Below are 23,185 nucleotides of genomic sequence, written 5' to 3' on the forward strand. Positions count from 1 at the left end.
AGAGTAAAGACATGTTCGGTAGTTTCTGCTCAGTCTGGTTTATTGTCTTCCACCCGATACACCACACCGCGCATGTTTAAAACTCACGGAAATGATACAGACATAAGTTCCATGAAGGAGAAAGAAAAAAAATAAATAAAAAAATAAAAAAAAGCTCGTAAGTCTCTGGATAAAAGAGTCTCTGCTAAATGCTTAATTTAAATTTTAATTTCTATGCAAGTTTTCTGGTAGGACCAAATCATTTAGGGACCTATTTCACCATTCACAGGTGTGATCACTCAAAATTCATCTACAACGCATCCGCTATAGTGTTTCAACGCAGGATAGCAAGTGTGAGTAAAATAACTGTCGCCTTTTAAAGTCCACATGAAATCAAAATTGACTATATTTACTTTGTTTGCCTAAATTGATCGTTTTGTGCTGAACAATTCATCCATGCGAGCCAATCCACACAAAAAAAAAAAAATCAAAATCTGAAAATGCCCCCCCCCCTCTGCATTGGAGGACCTTCATTGATGATGTAGGCTTGAGGAATTTGGTGTCTGCTTAATCCATAACCACGCCCCTCAAACTGACACTGACAGGCTGCCTGTGTGTAGCGAGCATTGACAGCGTGTGAAAGGAGAGATGGCAAGGAGGTGCATTTTTGTAAATGATCCTCGGTGTGTTCCTGTTCTCATCTTCCTTTTCCTGCTGAAACTAAATTGTGGTGATTCAGGTGGCGAGTAATCCTCAACAACCGATTGTAAACTTGCATTTAGATCTGCCTCTATTTTTCGAATTAAACACCTACTTATCTAGATCCAATCAGGTGCTAGTTGGAAAATAAGCCACGCCCACTACTTTCCTCATTTATTATTCCGTTTCTCTCGGAAATACGTCACAACACTGGAGAAAAGTCGTTTGAAACTTCCGTTTCACGGGGACTTTAAGGACCGTAATACGAAAAAACTGGCAAGTAAACATCTTTAGAAACCACTTGGAAGCGAATAGCACATAACTGCCATTAACCCATTTGCTTGCAAGCATCGCCAACCGCCCCAGTTTATTATTGTTCATTTTCACAGCACGTTAAACATCACTCCCTTACTTGATCTGGATAAACCCGGCATCAATTGAAAGCCAATTGACCAATATTTCGATAAAACATCATTTCAGTGACAGTTATTAAGTAATTATGTCAGGAAAACGATTCCTATTCCTGATCGGTAAACGTCGAAGTGGTAGCTCGTGGACAAATGTTGATCATGGATCTAGTCAGAAAGAATCATGAGCAGAAACATCTTTATTTTGGGTATGTAATTTCTGTCTCCATGTCAAAAATGGGGGGTGACTGGAAAGGGGTTAATGTTATTGCTGTAATCATGTCTTTCGGTACAACGTCTTACAAGACTAAACATGCTTCATCGTTTCCAAAAGCCTCTGTTTCCACAGTCCATACTACAACGTGAAAACAGCGTTCCAAACGTATCCGCTCGGGAAACCGTCTAAAGAGCCCGGAGGCCAAACGAGAGGAAAGATGCTTTTCCAACAGGAACCTAATAATGTGGACAAGGCTTGAGGAATTGTCAAATCAGGCAACCAATTGCTGAGCTGGTGACACAGTAGGCTACCCATTCATTTTTAGCTTGCCCCATCAAATGTTACTAACCTTTTTTTTTTTTTACTCTTCCCACAGCCAACATCTACAGCAGCCGAAGCAAGTAGCCTTGCACGTACCTCCTCACTGCTGCAGCAGTGTCTGCTCCCGCAGGGGCCTTTCCTATACCTCCTCACTGCCGCAGCAGTTACTGCTCCCGCAGGAGCCTTACCTGTACCTCATCACTGCCGCAGCAGCGTCTGCTCCCGCAGGAGCCTTTCCCGTATCTCCCCACTGCCGCAGCAGTGTCTGGTCCCGCAGGAGCCTTTCCTATACCTCCTCACTGCCGCAGCAGTGTCTGCTCCCACAGGAGCCTTTCCCGTATCTCTCCACTGCCGCAGCAGTGTCTGCTCCCGCAGGAGCCTTTCCTATACCTCCTCACTGCCGCAGCAGTGTCTGCTCCCGCAGAAGCCTTCCCTATCCCTCCCCACTGCCGCAGCAGCGTCTGCTCCCGCAGGAGCCTTTCCCGTATCTCCCCACTGCCGCAGCAGTGTCTGCTCCCGCAGGAGCCTTTCCTATACCTCCTCACTGCCGCAGCAGTGTCTGCTCAAGCAGGAGCGTTTCCTGTACCTCCCCACTGCCGCAGTAGTGTCTGCTCCCGCAGAAGCCTTTCCTGTACCTCCTCACTGCCGCAGCAGTGTCTGCTCCCGCAGGAGCCTTTCCTATACCTCCTCACTGCCGCAGCAGTGTCTGCTCCCGCAGGAGCCTTTCCTATACCTCCCCACTGCCGCAGCAGTGTCTGCTCCCGCAGGAGCCTTTCCTATACCTTCTCACTGCCGCAGCAGTATCTGCTCCTGCAGGAGCCTTTCCCGTATCTCCCCACTGCCACAGCAGCATCTGTTCACACGCAAAAAAATAAAAAATAAAAATAAAAAAATAATAATAATAATTTCCGCTTCTAGGTATGCCAGGCATCCTAGGTTGCGGTGACAGCATCATGTATCGACAATAGCCAAGACGATATTAGGCCCATTCTCCCATTCTCCAATCAACGTTTTTTTTTTTTTTTTTTTTTTTTTTTTTTTATTATAATTATCAGGCGGCCTACCATAATTCGGCTATCAAACCGCTCCGTTATCCCATCTCAGCACTGCACTTCACGCTCGCCCGTGCTCTCAAAGGATGACGTGAGCCTGCAGGTGGCAAAGAAGTCTCCATCCACAAATAGACATGCATCGTTTGCAGATATAAGGTATTCCATCGTACTTTAACAGGTAAATCTGATACGTGCCACATTTTAAAGGAGCTCTCACTAACAGACTTTAATGCCACAGTTACATTAGAATGCATCTCAGTCTGGTCTCTGGGGCGGCGCGTCGGTCCCATCATGAGGCATGTGGTCCGGAGCGCGTATGACCAAGGCATCATTTCAACCGAACTCACTCCAAATATATGAACTTACCGGTTTTTGAATACCTTATATTTAAGGCATTTGTTTACATCCATATTAGGGTTAAATCGTTGGACTTTAAATGGAATCTACTATAGTTTAAAAAAAAAAATAAATAAATAAATAAAAAAATAAAATAAAAAAATAAAATAAAAAAAAAATACTTATGAAAAATAATTTCACTGGACAAGCGAGATGACAATAGTGCCGACTACATGAACTAGCAGTTTTAAATATAGTATTTTATATTTAATGCTAGTTTATCAGTACGTCCAAAAAATATATATTTTTTTTTCGATTATTGGTGATTCCATAGGCTTTTTCGTGCACCTGCATGGTTAAAATGGCAAATAGTAAGCTCAGACAAGTATAAAGAATCTTTCTCTTACTCCACCCATGCACGATTACATCGTCGATATGTACCATCGATCTCATGTGCTGACAATATGACAATACGACAACGACCACATCGCTGATACACGGCACCTATTTGGGGTACACTGGCACAGGAAATCCTATTTATTTTTGCACGCTTAATTTCGAATACAATGACTGCAACAAGATTTTTCGGACTCATTATCGGAAGCAGCTTATTGGATTTGCTAAACAATTATTCAAGTAAGCCTCACAGCGTCTACCCTCGTAGACAACCAAATCCTCCTCAGTATCGAACTCCCTGTCAGCCGCTGCAAGAGTGCTCCCGGTTGAGCCAACCTTTGCCTTCTTCGTTCAACTATCAGCAAAGCTTACTCGTATGACATCGTGAGTATTAAACTCCTGTCAGACGCTTTCCCGCTTAAGCAATCTTGGACTTTCCATCCGACCACCAGCGAAGCTTACCCGATTAAAAAGCTAGATTAACCCCAAAAAAAAAAAAAAAAAAAAAAAAAAACACCGGATGCCGGCCATAGCCTCCCGGCCAGATAACCTTACCTTTTCGATCCTATGACCAGCGAGGCTTCTCTCTTCGATGACAGGAGCTCGAGCTCCCATCGGATGCCGACGAGAGCCTCCCGGCCAGACAACCTCACCTTTTCCATTCTGCGGCCAACAAGGCTTACCCGTTCGTTGCCTGGAGCTCACACTCCCTTCGGACGTAGGTAAAAGCCCCTGGCTACCTGTTTTGCCATTCTGTCTTACGTACGGAGAGGTTTACCCATCCAATGCACGGAGTCAGGGCTCCCATTGAGTGTAGGTGAGAGCTTCCCAGCTAGACAACCTTACCTTTTCGTCCTTTGGCCAGCGAGGCTTAACCGTTCGATTCCGGGAGCTAAGCTCCTGTCGGCCGAAGGTAAGAGCCTCCCGGCCGGACAACCTTTTCCGTCCTTCAGCCAGAGAGGTTTACCCGTTCGATTCCTGGAGCTAAGCTCCTATCGGACGTCAGTCAGAGCCTCCTGGCTAGACAACCTGACCTTTTCCATCCTTGGCCAGCGAGGCTCACCCGTTCGATGAGAGTGCTCCCATCGGACGCTGGCGAGAGCCTCCTGGCCAGCCAATCACGACCATTCCGCGTGGTCTAGGTTACAAAACCTACAAGCAAGCCGTTCGATACCCCAGGCACCAAACACACAAATAAACCCTCCCTCCTTCCTACGGTCGCCAAGGCTTACCCGTCTCTTGCCGTGAGTAGCAAACTCCCATAAGACGCTGACGACAGCCTAACGACCACACAAACTTACCTTTTCCATCCTACGGCCTGCGAGGCTCACCCAGTTGTTTTTGGGGAACAGGAAGTCCCCGTTGGATGCGGACAAATGCCTCCTGGCCACCTATCGTTACCTTTTCTGTCACACATCCGGAGAGGCTTACCCGTTCGATGCGTGTGCTCCCTTCGGACGCCGGCGAGAGCCTCCCGGTTAGACAACCTTACCTTTTCCTTTTCTATGGTCAGCGAGGCTTACCCGTTCGATGCGCGTGCTCCCTTCGGACGCTGGCGAGAGCCTCCTGGACAGACTTGCTTTCCGTTTCCACTCTACGGTCGGCGAGGCTTACCCGTTCGATGCGTGTGCTCCCTTCAGACGTCGGTAACAGTCTCTCGGCCACGCAACTTCCCTTTCCATTTGACGGTAGGCGAGGCTTAACCGTCCGACGCTACGAGTCTCGTCCTCTCGCCAAATCCTGCAAAAAAATTAAAATAAAAAAAATAAAATAAAATAAATAAATAAATAAATAATAATAATCACTCAGCTACCCTCACATCTTTTAACCCCGCCTGGCGAGGCTTACCCGTTCGATGTTCTGAGTCTAATGCCCCATCGGATGCTGCGAGAGACCTCCCAGTCGGGTTTTCCTTTCCACTCTCCCTGTCCGGCGAGGCTTACCCGTCTGATGCGTGGGCTCCCTTCAGACGTCTGCCGAGAGTTCTCCCGGGCGGGCCTATGCTTGCCGGCCGCAAGTGAGTCTCATCCATCTAATGCCGTGAGTCGGGATCTCCCATCAGATGTCGCCAGAGTCCTCCTTGTCGGCCAGCCCAAAGCTTTTTATCTGCCAAACCGAGAGGACCCAGACGTCCGTCATTCTGAGTCTCAATCTCCTGTCGGAGGCTTCATGGGCCCTCTCGGTCAGCACTAGGCCCTTCACCCACTGAATAGCAGGGGCTATCAGCCAGTAGGGCCCGTACGCCGACACCGTGACCTATTCCGGTCGAGGCAACTCGGGTCCTCCCGGTCGGGCACCACAACCACGCTGCTCCTCCTCATCGGCCGGAAGTGCTCACCGTTCCAACGCCAAAAAGCTCCAGTTGAGCATAGGGCCTACTCTCCCAACGCCCAAGTCGCTCCCTCCGGAGTTCGTAGGCCCTTCCAACCTGCCAACGAGACGACTTCTCAGAAACCAAATCAGCCCCCGCCAGTACTCTATGCTTTTGGGGGGGCATTCTCTAAACTGGCGGCTGTCCTCCTGTATATTTGCTTTTTGGGGGGTACTCTAGGTTCGGGCCATTCCCGAGCTCGGAGCCCTTCCCCGGACAGCACGCAAAATACGCATTCCATACCTCAGTTAATTATATGTAAGCGTGAACTATTGAAATGTAATTTTATTAATAAGATTCGGGAGGAGCGCGTCAGATACTTAGCCTAATCAACACAGGTGGACCATAATCAAGTAATCAATCCCATAGTATAAATATCGCTGACTTACCTCTATCCATTGACGGTTTATCAGCATCCCTCCTCCACCCCATCTCCTCACTTCAAGTTCACTTTATAAATAGACGGGGAAGGGGGGGGTACTCTAGGTTCGGGCCATTCCCGAGCTCGGAGCCCTTCCCCGGACAGCACGCCAAATACGCATTCCATACCTCAGCTAATTATATGTAAGCGTGAACTATTGAAACAATTGTTTTGAAGGTTTAAGTGAAGATTTTTCTGATCAATATTTTATTTGTTGTCCCAAATGCACATTTTATAAGAGAAGAAAAGTATGCTTCTTGAACCTTTTGCTGGGTATGGCTAAAATGTCAATTTGGAAGACTTTAAAAAATAAAGTAATGGGTATAGGTTCAGTAGATGTAGAAGATATTTTTAGAAGCATGGTGAATGGCAGAATCAAAATTGAATACACATATTTTAAATTGATTAATGATATTCAAATTTCGTGAAATAATATCTGTTGGGGGAGTTTTGTGTGAGGTTTTGGAAAATGTTATGTTGGTTTTAAAGTAATGTTTGTATTTATAAGTTGTGACGAGTGGGGCGGGGCCGAGAGCCATGGGAAAGGAGCGAGGCCGGTGGAGTGATTTGGAAATGAGTGACACCTGCGCCACTCACTGGTCTCGAGTCCCACGGAGGAGATTGGAAGGATAAAAGTGGAACTACGACAGTGAAGGACGAGAGAGGACCAGGCCTGGGCTTTATTTTGTATTTTGGTTTTGTTTGTGGGCGGCAGTCGTCCATGAGGGGCTGTCTGTGCTGTTTTGTGTTTATTTTGTTATAAAAGTTTTTATTTAAATGTCCGCCGGTTCCCGTGATTATGAAGTTTTTATATTGTTACATATGTATTGTGATGTTGAGAGTTTGTTGAAGATAAATGGTGATTTATGCTCTCCTTTTAAGGTTTTAAGAGGGGTTAGACGAGGTTGCGCTCTATCTGGTATGCTGTACACCTTGGCTATAGAAAATTCTCTTTTAAATAAGTTAAGAGCTGACATGAGTAGATCACAGATTTTAAATTGTACTGAAGCTGTCAAATTATCATCTTATGCTGATGATGTGGAGTGTTAATTGGTAATCAAAATGATGTGAATGTAATGTTACAAATACTGGAAGATTTTAGAAATGTCTCCTCTTGCAAAAGTGAACTGGCAAAAAAGTGAAGCCATAATTGTTGGAAATTGGTTACACGCTGAACCCATTTTAGCAGCTGATCTGAAATGGACCAGGGGTAGTAATAAATACTTGGGTGTTTTTTGGGGGGAATGAGAATGCTGTTTGATGGTGTTTTTGATAAGGTTCAAGGGCTCCTAGATAAGTGGCATTTTCTACTTCCAAAGATGTTATATAAAGGACTTTTGGTTATAAATAATGTGGTTGCCTCTACCCTCTGGCACTGTTTAAGTTGCATAGATCCCCCAGCAGATCTTTTATCTTTATAATATTTTTATATTATTATTTTTTATTTTTTGGAGAGGGGACAATCTGCACTGGGTACCAAAAAGTGTGTTGTGCCTTCCTAATGAAGAAGGCAGCTTAGTATGGTGCATTCTGAAAGCAGTCGAACAGTTGCTTTCAGAATTCAGTATATACAAAGACTTTTAACAGGCTCATAGAACTCAAACCAGAAGAAGGTAGCATCCTCTATACTGAGAGGGTTTAAAGGATTCGGATTCGATAGAGCTTTGCTTTGGCTAGATTCCTCAGAATCTGAAACTTTCTAAGTTTCTTGTTTTTTTATCGAAATCTTTTTTAAAGTGTGGACCCAGTATTAAAATCACACCAATTATGAGATTCTCAGTGGAGGAATGCAGTTTAGAGGTTGGAAAAGTGGTTATGACAGCATTACGCCTTTTTGTACGCCTTCTTGTAGTCTTGTATAAATAGCGCATTTGTTTTTTTTTTTTTAAACAGCATAGAGAAAGTAAACAATGTGTTGTAAAGTAATGCCCTTAGTTCAGCTGGCAAGAACAATCATACTGTGAAATACCCCCCCTTTAAGATGAACTGCTCAATACAGAATTTTCTAAATATGGTAAAATAGTGTCACAAATGAAAATGATTACACTAAACTGCACACTGTGTGACTTTTAATAGTCCTATGCGTTTGCTACTTGTCAGACTGTACGAACATGATAATCATGTCACACTGTGGGAACTCAGTTGTCATTGATGTCAGAATGTATGACAGTCAAGACACATTAAAAAAGACACGTGCAAGAAAACTTGTCCTTAGTTTTATATTATCAACCCTTACGCATCCAGTGACTGCGAGCTGCATTGCACGCAGGGCTGAAATGTTGTCTATCATAAAAAGTATATAAACAGCAGCAAAACAGGTTTACTTAAGAAGAATAGTGTAAGTAGCACTACACAACCACATGAAAACAGTGACGCATCCGGTGTTTATCATAGCAAAGGCAATTTATCACATGAATTCTGTGAGCAAGAGGACAGGAGCGCCAGAGTTTATACAGTTAGAAGAAATCTCTAGCATTAATTCTGATCATGGATTGTCTTGAAAAACTGAAAAAAAAGACAATTTGATGTTCATCATTGAAGAAGTCACACTGCACAGGACTGTGCGCCAAATCTTCTGACACTGCCAGAATTTCATCCGAGGTGAAATTTGATCTCAGTGGCTATTAATCAGCTCTCGGTGAACATGTCAAACCAGCGATCAAAGACTACAGATTTTAGCCTAGTATTAAATGAATCTTTTAGGATTTTCAAAATTTGTCTCAGTCAGCCAAATCGTAGCCTAAAATTGCACAGTGTGAGCCGGGCTTTACTTAAGCATGTTGTCTTTTTTAGATGCCAAATCTACATGATTTTGAGAAATGATGCCGAGGACCTGAATGTGGCTTTTATGTTTAGAATTGATGGCTTTGATTATGTGTTTTTTGCAACCCTGTGAACCTTTGAAATGTTTTGAGTGTGAGCAGGAAGGCCACATTAGATGCTCATGTCCTAAGCGGATTGACATTTCTGATTCTGAACCTGACAATGTAAGAGTTGAAGTAACTGATAGGTCTACTGTTGATAACGGAAGAACTGATGTGAAAGCATAAAAGGGACAACTGAGCAGGTGGCAGATACACAGCTTGATGACACTGAATGTAGCACAGTTGAAGACTAAGATAGTGATGCAGCTGACATTAAAAGTAGGCGAAATCGACATAGCACCTACACTACTGATAAAATAAAGTATTTTTTTGCAAAAGACAAAGAACATGAAAAAATTTTGGATTGTGGATTATTTACCTGAATGCAGGAAGTTTCTTGAGTCAGCTGTGGCATTTATGAGAAGTTAAGTTAAAGAACAGTTCACAGTACAAAAAATCTATAGACTTGAACTTGCAAGCTAATGATGGTTTTGAAACAACATGATTTTTTTTCTCCATCTCTTGTCTAGTGATTCTTCTTTCTGTTGTTGCTTACATTAATTTCCCTATGAGTGCAGTTAACGTGGTGACTTAATCTAAATGGATCCTGGATCATTGAAAAAAGAGCTATTAATTAATTGATTAATTAAACATAAATTCAAGTACCTTTTTTCAATAAAAACATAGTGATGGTTTTAATGAATTGAATGGATGAAGGAATGGGAGGGTGCTGTGTTGTTCATGTAAATGAGTTCTACAAGAGGAGGGGTAGCCATTAATTTTTTTTTTTTTTTTTTTTCTCTTGCAAAATTAAGCATGTAATTCCTGGAAGACTTCTTGTTTTATGGGCACAATTTGAAAAGTTTACACTTCCTTATTTTAAATGTTTATGATCCAACTAGTGGTACTGAAAGAGTGTTTTTTTTTTTTTAAGAATGTAAGTACATCTATTCAGAACTGTAGCTCTGATAAATATCTGTTTTTGGGTGGTGATTTTAATTGCACTGAAAATTATGTTATGAATTGACAAACTTATGGTCTTTGTGATGTTTGGAGAATACTGCATAGTGATGCAAGTAAGTACTCAGGTTGGCGTTGATAAACGTCCGTTCTTTGAGATACAATACTTTTATTTTAAACGAGTTCATTAGAGCTCGAAACTTAGATTTTTTATTTATTACTGAAACGTGGTTGAATGCCGGGGATACGTCTGTTTTTGGAGAAGTGGTACCTAGCAATTTTGCAGTTCTTAATACTCCCCGAGAAACGGGAAGGGGAGGCGGTGTGGCCTCTATTTTAAGGATACTTTTATTTGTAATAGGCTCAATACTGAGCACTTCTCAAGTTTTGAACTCCAAGTATTTGAAATGCAACTGTTATCTCCTGTGCTTTGTGCTATTGTTTACCGACCACCTGGACTTAATAAGAACTTTATTTCAGAGCTGTCTGTGTTTTTAGCGGATATTATTGTGAAATATGACAAAATATTAATACTGGGTGACTTCAACATTCATGTATGCTGTCCAACAAATTCTCTTTCAAAAGACTTTTTAAATCTCATCGACTCTGTTGGCCTTCAGCAAATGGTTAACGGTCCTACACATATCCATGGACACACGCTGGATTTGATTCTGTCACTTGGTTTATCAGTCAGTGACATTATCATAGATGATCTCCTGGTTGCTGATCACAATCCTGTTTTATTTACTGTTCTCCCTCCATGTCAACCAAAAAAAGTGAGTACTACAAAAAAGACTGGTTCGTTCGATAAAATCAACTATACATGGGGATTTCAAGAAAAATGTATATGGACTCTATGCAGGATATAAAAACGGACTTCCTATCACCCCGTTTTAGCGTGGAGGAGTCGGTTAACATTTTTAATTCTGTTTGTTTGGACTCTAAGGCAGGTGCACCTCTAAGGCAGGTGCATAGAAAGCACAAACCAACTCCATGGTTAAATAGTCAAATTGGGAATGTAGAAGATGTGACCGGAAATGGAAGAAAGATAAGTTGCAAATCTCTTATGAAATGTTGAAAGATTCGTTGTCTAAATTTCAACGGGCTGTAAAATCTGCTAGGATGAACTTTTTCGCAAATGCTATTGAGAAAAATCGCCAAAATCCGAGATTTCTTTTCTCAACAATTGATTCTGTTTTGAATCCTAAATTAGAGGGACCTCCTATTTTGTCTACTGATTTATGTGAAAGTTTTTTACACTTTGTCGATCGCATATCAGAAGTTCGGAATAACATACAGCAGTGTACATTTGTGCCTTCAAATGCACTAGAAATTATTGCTAATTTATCGCTACTTTTAACAATACTGTTTTTAAGCTGAATACCTCTGTTCTCTGAATCCGATACCTCTGTTAAAGCAAACCATTGAATCGGTTGGCCCATATATGGTTTCTATAATAATAAAAGCTTACTTTCAGGGATCGTTCCCGAGTATTGTAAACATGCTGTAGTCCAGCCTTTGCTGAAAAAAGAAAATCTGGATAAGAGCGTTCTTTGCAATTATAGATCTATCTCAAAACTTCCATTTCTGGCAAAGATCTTAGAGACATGTGTTCTGATTCAATTGGAGTCATTTACTGATGAAAATCATGTCGGTGAAGTACTTCAGTCCGGCTTTAAAAAGCACCATATCACAGAAACAGTGCTATTGAAGGTTTTTAATGACATCTTTTTGGCAACCGATCAAGGTAATGTGACTGTTCTTCTGCTGTTGGATCTCACAGCAGCGTTTGAGACGGTTGACCACAATATTCTTATTTCCCGGCTTGAAACATGTGTAGGCATTTCTGGAAATGCCTTAAATTGGTTTAAGTCCTATCTCTTAAATAGACGATTCTCTGTTTGTATGGGTGAGTGCACATCAGCTTCATCATCTTTATCATGTGGCCTTCCACAAGGGTCCATTTTAGCACCACTTCTCTTTTCTTTTTATATGCTTCCTTTGGGTTCAATCTTGCGTAAATACAGTGTGTCATTCTACTGCTATGCAGACGATACACAGCTGTATATTCCACTTAAGTCAAATGACTCCACTGCCATAGAAAGATTGTTGGCATGTTTAAATGAAGTTAAGGCATGGATGTCTACACATTTCTTGAGCCTTAATGAATCGAAAACAGAATTGATTCTTTTTGGTCCCTCTGACCTTGATAATGCAGTTGAAACTGAGCTGGGCCCTTTGAGCCTGTTTAGAAAACATCATGTAAAAAAATCTGGGGATGATTTGTGATAGTGCACTTAAATTTGACAAAAATTTAAATTGACTTTTAAACTTTTAAAACTTTCTTTTAAATTGAGGATGATTTCCAAAATTAAGCCTTTTTTTATCCCAGAAAGACCTGGAAAAAATAATTCATGCATTTATCACTTCGAGATTAGACTATTGCATCTCGTTATATTATGGTGCCCAAAATAAAGTTTTAGATAGACTGCAGATGGTCCAGAATGCAGCTGCAAGATTGCTTACAAGCACTCGCAAATTCGATCATATTACTCCGGAGTTAAAATCATTACATTGGTTGCCTGTCACTCATTTTAAAATCTTGTTATTTGTATTTAAATCTCTGCATGGTTTAGCCCCATCTTATATTGCTGATCTAATCCCGGAACAAAAGTCAATGAGATCACTACGATCACAATTTCAGAAACGTCTTGTTGTTCCTCGGTCTAAGATGAAGTCTAGAGGGGATCGCGCATTTGCAGTCGCCGCCCCTAAATTATGGAACAGTTTACCTTTATATATGAGGGACCTTCCTACACTCAGTCAGTTTAAAAGGCATCTGAAAACATTTTTTTGTATGATAGCGTTCGATCAAGATAAGTGTGAAAGGTGCTAGTGTCATTTATTTCCTTTTTATAATATATGTTTTTTGACTGTTTTATGATGTTTATACTACCTATTTAGATTTATGGATATGCATTTTCTTTTATTTGTTTTTTTCTCTGTTCATTGTTTTATTGATTGTACAGCACTATGGTCAACTTTGTTGTTTTATTCAGTGCTTTATAAATAAATTTGAATTTGAATTTGAATTACTCATGGGCACATACTATAGAAAATGTAATTTCTTTGGCAAGATTTGATAGGTTTTATTGTTTTAAACAACATTTTAATCTTGTAAAAAAAAATTATTACTCCTGTTGGCTTTACTTATCATTGTCTAGTAACATCATTTTTTTTAAAGCAAATCTAAAATTTAATAGTGCATACTGGCATTTTAACACTTCTTTGTTGAATCATGTTCATTTTTCTATGATAAAGCTTGAATTGGAAATATTAAAGTTACAATATTTAACAAATTCTACTGGAGATAAATATACTGGAATCATCAAGCATAAAGGCACAAGTTGCTCTGGTATGATCGCGTTTTCAGAACTTAACGCAAATGGATGCTCCATCTAAGTTTTTCTTTAGCCTAGAAAGAAAAAAAATTCAGAGTCGTTATATTCATGCCTTGTGCTCTGAGAAAGGGCAGGAGTTAACAAAGCCCTCTGATATCAGACAAAGGGCTGTGGGGTTCTACACTGGGCTGTATGCAGTCATGGCCAAAAGTTTTGGTAGTGACATACATTTTGTGTTTTCCAAAGTTTGCTGCTTAAGCTGTTGTGACATGACTGTGCTGGACCACAACTTTGGATTCTGAACTAGGAAATATGAGTGGCTGGTAAAAGTGGCAGACTGAGACAGTAAATCAGGCCGGGAATTTGACTCCACCCCAGGCCACCTCTGTTGCTGCAGTCACCACCACCCAATTCATGTGCCCACCAGACTGCTAAACTCTTTGGCTCATTTAGTTGTTTGAATTGGGTGATACTTAAAAAATAAATCAAAATTCTTAGACTGTGGATGGGCAAAATAATCAAATGGAGTATCAAGGCATTCACTGTCTCTATCATCTTTTCCTGAATCCCCATCTCTCTCACTCTGCACATTGAGTTTCTATGGAATATGAAATAAGCACTTTCAATAATCTATATTAATTATGCAGCCATCAATTGTATGTCCCAATGATCACAGTCCTACTACTACTGATGACCTTATAAATCATAAAAGCACATATTTTTCTAAGAGTATAGCCAGCATGTTTAGTTTTGCTTATACTGTAGCTTAAACTTTACCTGAAGGTTCCTGCTCTGACTCAAAAGCTGAACTGTCCACCCCCTCTTGTTCAACAGCAGGTGCACTAGCAGCACTAGTGCTACTGTTGCTTCATTCGTCACCTTCAAAATAAATAAATAGGCATTGTAGACTATAAGCTACATATTGTAGACTAGAAATGAAAAATGTATATTTCTGGTCAATTTTGGCACTAAAAAAATACTGTATCCCATATGCAAAACAGTGCGATAGTTTGAACTTCTATCATTATATACAATTGTAATATTATAATTTTTTTTATATAGATTTTATCTATTGTAAGTAGCTTTGAATGAAAGTGTCCATCTGCCAAATGATTATGTAAACTTTTTCACAGTTCGGTTTGTTTCACGGTTTTAGAGTCACGGTTTCGGTACCGTTGTATGTGCTATGTTTATGGAAAAACTATACTTTCAAAAATATAGTAAACAATAGAGTAAAGATACAAATAAAATAAACTGACTTTCAGTTTTTTTTTAGATAGGTCTAGCATAGGTTTTTAGGTACAGAAATTGAATAAAGTAATCAAATGTAAAACAACATTGCATTTTGGACTATAACTTAAAGATTATTTTTTATTTAAGTTACAAAAGCTTTTTAATCAAGAGCAGTGAGTGATTTCTTTGTTGTTGCTGTTTGATTAATACAAAGACTGTCACTTTAAAAGAATGAACTGATCCAGTGTCCGTATTAGTATTGAACAAGAGTGAATGATTTGCCCAGGGTAATGTCTGGGAATCCAGAATGCGCATCCATCAACAGAAACATATATTAACTGAACCCTGTTTGTTTTACGTGTTAAACCATATTTTATTACAGATGCTTTGTCAGATTTAAGTTGAACAGCAGTCCCAGCGCGTGCAGAACCGTGTGTGGAGAACTGAACGGTTCGGTAATTTCAGTGAACCGTCCCATCCCTAGTAAATATAAATGTAATTCTGACTGACCTGCTCCCTTACTGTCGAACATGGCTGGGATTTTGCAGCAACTTGCTGCATCTGTGGCCAGGCAATTTTTATACGTTCCCTCTCTGCTCCTCCTTTGTGTATACCTATTGTGCATTTGCGTGATTTACTAAGATAAAGCCTGCCTCTGGATATAGCCAATTAGGCAGTGCTTTGTTGATGTTTGGTCATATGGTGGTGTCATTTTCGCTCCGTGATCGCCTGATTCATAGATTCATAAGTCCGTCAATTAATTCGCAGTTGCAAACCAGCCTATTGCACGTCAGCCTGATCGACTGCACAGCGACAGCAGGCAGGCCAGAATGACCGTCAGGCCACCGGGAAATGTCCCGGTGCTCCCGATGGCCAGTCAGGCCCTGGCTGGTAACCTAAACTACAGTCAAACTGCTAGAGGCCTGTGGATGACACTGGTAATAAGTTATGAGACTACACAACCCATCCGCGCTGGAAAAGGACCACACCTACCCCCACCTCTGATGTATCGACCTCCACCACAAACTGACGTGTGGGATCAGGGGCTATGAGAATAGGAGCTGAAACAAAGCGTCTCTTGAGGTTGGCAAATACAGCTTCAGCTACATTGGACCACCTGAACGCCATTCTGGAAAATCAGAACAAGGTGTGCTTGGAAAATCATAGGGAAGTTGGACAGCCCGTAAAGCATAACCAGATATATAAAAAAGGGCCCCCTAGGGGTATTAAATGAAGTTTCCACTCAACCTCTCCCTTATGCGGACCAAATGTTATGCAAATCCAATTTGATGAAGATGGATGCTCCCTGTTAACGCTCGAAGGCTCAAGACATTAACGACAAAGGGTAAGTATTCTTCACCTTGATGTTGTTGAACCCTTGGTAATCAATGCATGGTTGCAGGGAACCATCCTTCTTTCTGAAGAATGAACCCGGCCGACACAGCTGCACAAGCAGACATAAGACAGGATGCATAACACTGATAACTCCATGCAGAGATGGAATTCTGCCCCCAGTCCACCCTAGGATTGTGAATGACCCAGAATGACAGGAGCCAGCGGAGTTTCAGTGAGCAGAAGTGAGAGTTTCTCTGCCTGGCCAAGTAGTATTTGTGATGCTAGGAAGAGCCTGCCTATTAAGTGCATGGACAGAGATTTTAAGGATGAGAGGAACAATTGGAATCTGAAGGTGTTGTGCCAAGTTGTTGTCCATAAAGTTACCTTCCGCTCTGGAATCCAGCAATTTAAATTTAAATCTAAATCTAATCAATTTAAATCTGCTTTTGCACTTTGGCTCGGGCGGAGCCAGATTGGACATTCTGAGCGCTTGTCATATTATCACAAATATTCAGTGTTTTCAACCATATAATGCTTATTTTAGGTTTCAGACATTTAAATACAAACAAGTACTAGCAAAACCGTAAACTTACAGTTTATAAAATACACTCTGATGTCTATGGAAATGGCAATAATAGTTCTTAGAAATATAATCTGACAACTTGTTTTTATTGACATCATATACAGATTGTATAAAGTTTACTCTGCTCTTCTCCCAGGTTACTGGAGACCTACTAAAACGTGTTTCAGGAGGAGAGGGTGAATTTACATGTTGTAAATCACACAACTTGGCGCCCATCATCTGGTATAGGTCAAATAAAATTTCTAAACTACCAATTAGATTTAATTGCACATATTTCAGAATCAGAATATCAGATATTTCATATTATAGTGGGCATCTTTGTGAATATTTTGAATAAAACAGGAAAAACAAAATAAAATAGGTCAATGTTTCATACAGATCTATTGTGGCTGCGTTGTGTCACATCACAAGCATGATGGTTCACCATGGAAACAATAAGGCGATACATTCTAAAATAACAGTTAGCTAAAAAAAAACTCATGCCAGGGACTCATCTAGAATATTTTTAACTTGTGCGAAAGGGTTATATAGATGAGTTGATGAGCTACAGCTGGTGCTGATCGACCAGCCAGCAACAATCACAGATTTTTCAGTATACCTTAGACTGAAGCAGCAAACTTTGTTTGATTAAGCAAAATTTATGTCACTGTCAAAACTTTTGGCCACGACAGTACTTCTCAATACAGGGATGATAAGAAGTTGTGTGGCAGATTCTATGAAGAACTTAAGGATAGTATCTTTAAGGATTCAAAGGCAGAGCTGGAGAATCTTGACAGGAGCTTAAGCTGCTCTTCAGAAGATGGAGAGTGACAGGTCACCTGGCATTGATGGGCTTCCAGTCCAATTTTATAAAGCCTTTTGGGCGGTAGTGGGTGAAGACATGCTATAGTAGCTGTTCTAAATGAGAGCTTGACTGAAGGTTTATTGCTTTCAAGCTGCAGAAGAACTGTGATCACCCTATTGCCAAAGAAGGGAGATTTACAGGAAATTAAGAGCTGGCCTGTAAGTTTCTTATGCTCAGACCTCAAAATTTTCTCCAAGACTCTGGCCAGTAGGTTAAAGAATGTGATGATGCAGAACATTCATGTTGACCAGACTTATTGGGTGCCTGGCAGGTCAGTAATAGATAATGTCTGTCTAATACGAGATGTTTTGGAGGTTTCTGATTCTTTAGGTTTGGATTTAGGTCTTATTTCTCTTGAAGCTTTTGACAGAGGGGAGCATAATTATCTTTGGAAGACTCTTGATGCCCTTGTTTTTGGCACAAAATTTGTCTCTATGATTGAAGTGTTGTACCAGGACACTGAGAATGTATTAAAGATTAATGGTGGTTTAAGCACCCCTTTTAGTGTGTGCAGAAGGATTAGACAAGGCTGTGCTTTATCTGGAATGTTATATCCTTTGGCCATTGAACCTATGCTGGAAAAAATAAGATCTAAAATTAATGGTTTATTATTATATGGTGCTGTAGTTGTAAATGCTTTTGTGTCTGTGATTAGTCCAAATGTTTGCGTTGACTATTTTCTGAGTGCCAAATGGAAGTGGATTCACTCACAACTATCTTTCAGAGGAAGAGCACTCATAGCCAGCAATCTGGTTGCATCTACACTTTGGCATGAGTTGGTATGTGTGGACCCACCTGTTATTTAGAACTGTTTGGGGGGACAGACTGCATTCGGTTCCTCAGAGTGTACTTTTGCTGCCTAAAGATAAAGGAAGTCAAAGCTTGGTGCATCTTGCAAGTAGGATGGCAACTTTCAACTACAATTTGTACAAAGGTTTATACAAGCTCGACAAATTTAGTTTGGCAAGACATACCCAAAATGATTCTACAAAAAGTGTACGGACTTGGATTGGACAGTGCTCTTTTTCTTGTGGACCCTAGGAAATGGTGCTAAAATGGATTGCCTTCTTTTTACAAAGGACTTTTTCTAATCTGGGGATATGTTAATCTTGATAGTCCTGAGATAATAGATTCTCTTTTTTGGCTGCTGGAGGAACCACTCATAAAAGGGGCTTGCCTGGATATAAGATATGATGTATCATGCCTTACACAAATGTTGTCCACCAATAAAACTTCTAAACCAGACAACATAGTCAACATAGCTGGACCTGAACTGAACGACATAACAGCAGTGGCCACCTTGCTTGGACTGAGATCAGTTTGCCATACTAAGCAAGTTTGGACTTACGGAAGCAAGCGTTTGCTTAAAGGGATACTCCACCGTATTTTCATATTAAACTATGTTATTCCCTTAAATAAGACGAGTTGATACATACCTTTCTCGTCTCAGTGCGTGCACTAAATCGCTCTGTCTTGCGGCGAAACTTTGTTAGCACTTAGCTTAGCCCAGTTCATTCAATGGGGGCCAAGCAGAGAAGCTACCAAACACCTCCACGTTTTCCCTATTTAAATACAGTTACTCGAGAAGTGTAACTCGACCAAGGCCGGTGACACAAAACAAAACTTTGCGCTTTTCTGAGCGTGAAAAATGGATAACTATATTGTATGGCGGAATACCATAGCAAGTGCTCGGGAGCACTTTGACTTGGCGCAGTAATATCTTCACTCGTGAAAAGTCCTCTCACCGGCCCCCACTCCCTCTCCTCCTCCCTCTCATTTCTTTCAATAGAACCAACGTGACTTTTACCACCTGTGCTATTAGCAAGAGATCATTTGCAATGGCGGACTTTGTAGATGATTATGACTTGTTTATAGCAGAGCCAGAGCCATATCTGTTTGAACCCGAGTACACGGAGGAGGAATTAGCTCTTATGGACCGTGAGAGGGAAAAAAGATACGAACCAGAACAAACCGGAGCCGGCGAAAAAACACGGGCAAACAGCAATTGGTGGTGCAAGTGTGACTGTTGCGAACAGATGCTGACCGAAATTGAGAGCCTGTGCTGTTCAGAATGGGACCAGGTGTTGCCATCGATGGTGGGGGTCAATGTAGATCCAGAAGACCCTGGACAAATCGCCTGTGTCACGGCAAGCGACGCGTTTGCAGCGATGATTCACCCGGCAGTCGTCAAATTTTTCTTTCATCATGACAAAGTCAATTGGAGGAAACGACCCACCCCGAGTGGACCAGATGGCCAGCTATCCTCAGAGTAAGTGCTATCTGAAACCATTGAAATATGCCTATGTATCATGTTTTCATTTATAAATGTATATACTTAGTCTATCTCTGTCTTCTCAGTCAAAATAGGTTGGTTTCCTACCGGATAGTGCTGGAATGGGCCCTCCAGGGCGAAACTTTGGGCAGAGGCAATTGGAAACCACTGCCATCATGTGTGGTCGGGACTATACGACAAAGATATCCTTCTGAGTCCGGTGTCTATGTTGGATTTCAAGAACTACATGAGGCAATGGATATGTAGGCATATGACTGTTACTGGACAATATGTGCTGGGCCCTGAGTTCAGACCTAAATTATGTTTACATGTTTCACAGACATCTGTGGGACAATGGCACTGCAGCTTGCATCAGAATAGTTGACTATCTGTTTGTATAATTGTCTGTATTACAACCATTATGTAGATGTCTTTCTATCACTTTTTTATTTTCAATTTCCTCATTTGTATTCAATTCAGTTTCCTATATTTGATGTGTATAAATAAAGCTTTGAACCTACAACATCTAGAGTGATACTTTTATCTCGTTTGCTAAATCAAATGGCTTCTGATACACTCACTCATGCAACATCAAGGATCTTTATTTCAATTCAATCCCATAGTAAATAGGATAGGCCATGTGTTCTCTAGGCAAAAGCTGTTTTGTCAGATTTGTTCAAACATAAGTGAAGTCACAAATTGGGTAAATACATAATTTATTTAACAATATAACAACAAAAATATGACCTATAATAACTGACATTTGCCTTCTACACTTGCTATGCAAGTACAAGTCCCCTCCTGTGGTTTTTCAATGGCACAGGTTCTTTTTCATGTCACCCTTAAAAAAGAGTTACAATGGCTCCGATGGACCTTTGAATCTTGAGGTGTGTGACTGTATGACCTCCTCTTTGCTGGGCTTTGTTTGGAATGCAATGTTGGCAGCTAGGGCGAGGTATTTGGATACGGGATGATGCGTCTTTGAATCTGATTGTGGGGTCAAGTCTTCTTTGGATCACTCTGTCCATGAGGTAATCTCTGAATTTTTGAGTCGTCTTCACATAGATTGTGCCGGCATTTATTTGAAGATCATGTTCATGTATGGATGACACATAGAGAAGTGCAGGGAAAATACACAGTGACTACAGTAATTTGCATTCCTTTAGTACCCACCAGCTGCTGTCGTTGCCTGTTCCTGCTTTGTGGAGTGATTCTCACTGTGATACATAATGGCTAGCATAGTGCGTGCCTTCATTGAAGGGTATTGAAAATGAAGTCGCTTTGGACAGTACTTCAAAAGGGCATTGTGAAACACCTCAAGTTGTCCTGAAAAATAAAACCAAAGAAAATGCTTTACAATGTAAAAACAAGAGCATGAAAGGTTGTGTGTTCTTTCGAAGCACTGTATCATGAATGGGATGCATAGTATTATTGATCAAGTCTGGTGTTACATTCCCCCCTCATACAGACCTAATGCAAAATAGTTTCTCAGAACCTATTCTCACTGAGACAGACTTGACTTGAACCATATTACTATTCTGCATGTCAAACTCTTTGATACACATACCTGTGTGTTTGAACAGTGTCATCTGTTGTAGGTCTTTTATGAGACGTGTGTCCATAATCATAGCTTGAAGGGCTTTGAAGGCAGGGGAATTCCCTTTTAGCCACCTCTTTGTTCTTTGTTCCTCTGCTGACAAGTCTTGATGGAAACATCTGTATTCCATTCCGTTTTCTTCCCAGCAATGAACCCCAGTGATGTGGTGTTGGAGAGACATCCATCGTCGGAGCAGCTCCTGAAAACACAAGAGCAGAGACACACTTTTAACCGTCTGTAATACAATACAGTTGGCTTCCATGTTGAATTTGATGTACATTTGAGCTGCATATAGCATTTGATGTATATAATAACATAGAATATTACTTTGTGATGAGCTGTTTCTGTATGCTTGGATACCTTTGCATCTCCTTTGGGGGTGCAACAGCTCCACCACATGTGGTTGCTGACATTCCTGACCCAAGAAGCAAGATCCTTGTATTTTTTTCTGTTGGATGCTGCAACCATTTTTTTTTTAAATCCTGAAAAATTATTGAAAATAATTACTAAGGGTAATCTCATGCATTGCATAGACTATGGTGGCGCACCATTTCAGCTATATCTGTTACATACATACTTGTGTTTCAGTCTCTTTTGCATTAATTTTAATTTTTTCATCACTACCAAATTAGGTACAATTAGCTATAGAAACATGGAAATGAGTGCACCGCACACATTATACAGACAAACTGGTGAAAAACTGGTGACAGACAATAATGGAAATAAAATATGTGGGGTTGTTTTATAGCTATACAGCTTAGACTATCAGTAAACTAACCTTTGGCGACATGCCACGGATCAAATTGATGAATGATATGAGGATATTCTTCTCTCATAATTTTTCTTATGGACGGATGCCGGTCTGTGGTGACCACTTTTACATCAATGCCCTCATCCAGGATCTTCTCCAGGCCTTTCTTGAAGGCCAGTGGTTCCATTGCGACTGAACTGGAGGCCTGGGAAACCTATAGAGCACAAATGAATGCATGATGACATTTAAAAACATGTTATAGAATTTACCATAGATTTGTGGAAATAAATGACAATTTACCTGCATCATCTCAAACCCCACGATCTGGTTAGTGGAGTCATCCATAAAAGAATACGTGTTGTATTTGCTGGAGTGTCCGGGGCTGTCACTTCTGCCGTCTCCACTTAGCTGCACTCCTTCGCTTTGGCAAATTAATCTTGCTTTGATTATGTTCTCCTGTTGAGTGTATGATTTCTCAATCACTGGGAGCAGGTAGCTTGCCTGTATGTTGTAAAAAGTTGACACCAGGGGCAACTGCAGGTTGAAAAGTCCAGCCCCGTCAGCTATGTCAGTGTATGTTGAGCCAGTAAAGAGAGTGGCAGCTGCTGCGAAAAGGTTATTTTCCGCCATTCCACGTATATTGGGACATGACTCCCATTGTCCCATATGGCCATTGCTGCATTGCCTATTCATATTGATTCTACTGCCGAACTGTGTTATTGTCTGGTTCAGGTCACACATCGCAGCACCACAGGTTGTACATTTCTGAAAGAGTTCCAGGAGTTTATACTCATTTACAATCCACTTCCTCTCCTTCCAACCTCTGGCTTGTCCAGAGATGCTTGAAGAGCTACCTGTGGTGGTGGTGGAAGGGCTTGAATTTGGCACAAAGCTGGTGTCTGCGGTATCGACAGCAGGCTCTGAGGTCATGCTGACATCAAACACTGATGTTGCACTCATATCCATCACAGTAGTTTCAATGTGGTGTGTTTCCTGTTGTAGACAAATAAAAATAAAAATATGCATTGGTTTTGCATACCAGTGCCTCATCCAGTACATCTTGAGTAAACAATTACATAACTTGATAGGAAATAAAGTGTAATGGTTTCCATAAATTGTATTATGGATTATTGATAGCAAACATAG

General features: G+C 41.0%; 1 protein-coding gene across 1 annotated transcript; it reads left to right on the forward strand.

Moving 5' to 3' along the window:
* The first annotated feature begins 19,029 nt into the window (after positions 1-19,029).
* Positions 19,030-20,121, forward strand: LOC132154236 (uncharacterized). The gene is made up of 2 exons (XM_059562812.1): positions 19,030-19,688; positions 19,778-20,121. The coding sequence occupies exons 1-2, from the start codon at positions 19,258-19,260 to the stop codon at positions 19,956-19,958; spliced, it is 612 nt and encodes a 203-aa protein (XP_059418795.1). The 5' UTR covers positions 19,030-19,257; the 3' UTR covers positions 19,959-20,121.
* Positions 20,122-23,185: the final 3,064 nt, after the last annotated feature.

Source organism: Carassius carassius, chromosome 12, assembly GCF_963082965.1.
Source record: "Carassius carassius chromosome 12, fCarCar2.1, whole genome shotgun sequence".
NCBI classification, from domain to species: Eukaryota; Metazoa; Chordata; class Actinopteri; order Cypriniformes; family Cyprinidae; genus Carassius; species Carassius carassius.

What these genes read in the sequence shown, in the direction of transcription:
- LOC132154236 (XM_059562812.1), top strand. Translation starts at nt 19,258, where the DNA reads ATGGCGGACTTTGTAGATGATTATGACTTGTTTATAGCAGAGCCAGAG. An exon ending in GATGGCCAGCTATCCTCAGA is followed by an intron (nt 19,689 to 19,777) that starts GTAAGTGCTATC and finishes CTGTCTTCTCAG; the next exon opens with TCAAAATAGGTTGGTTTCCT.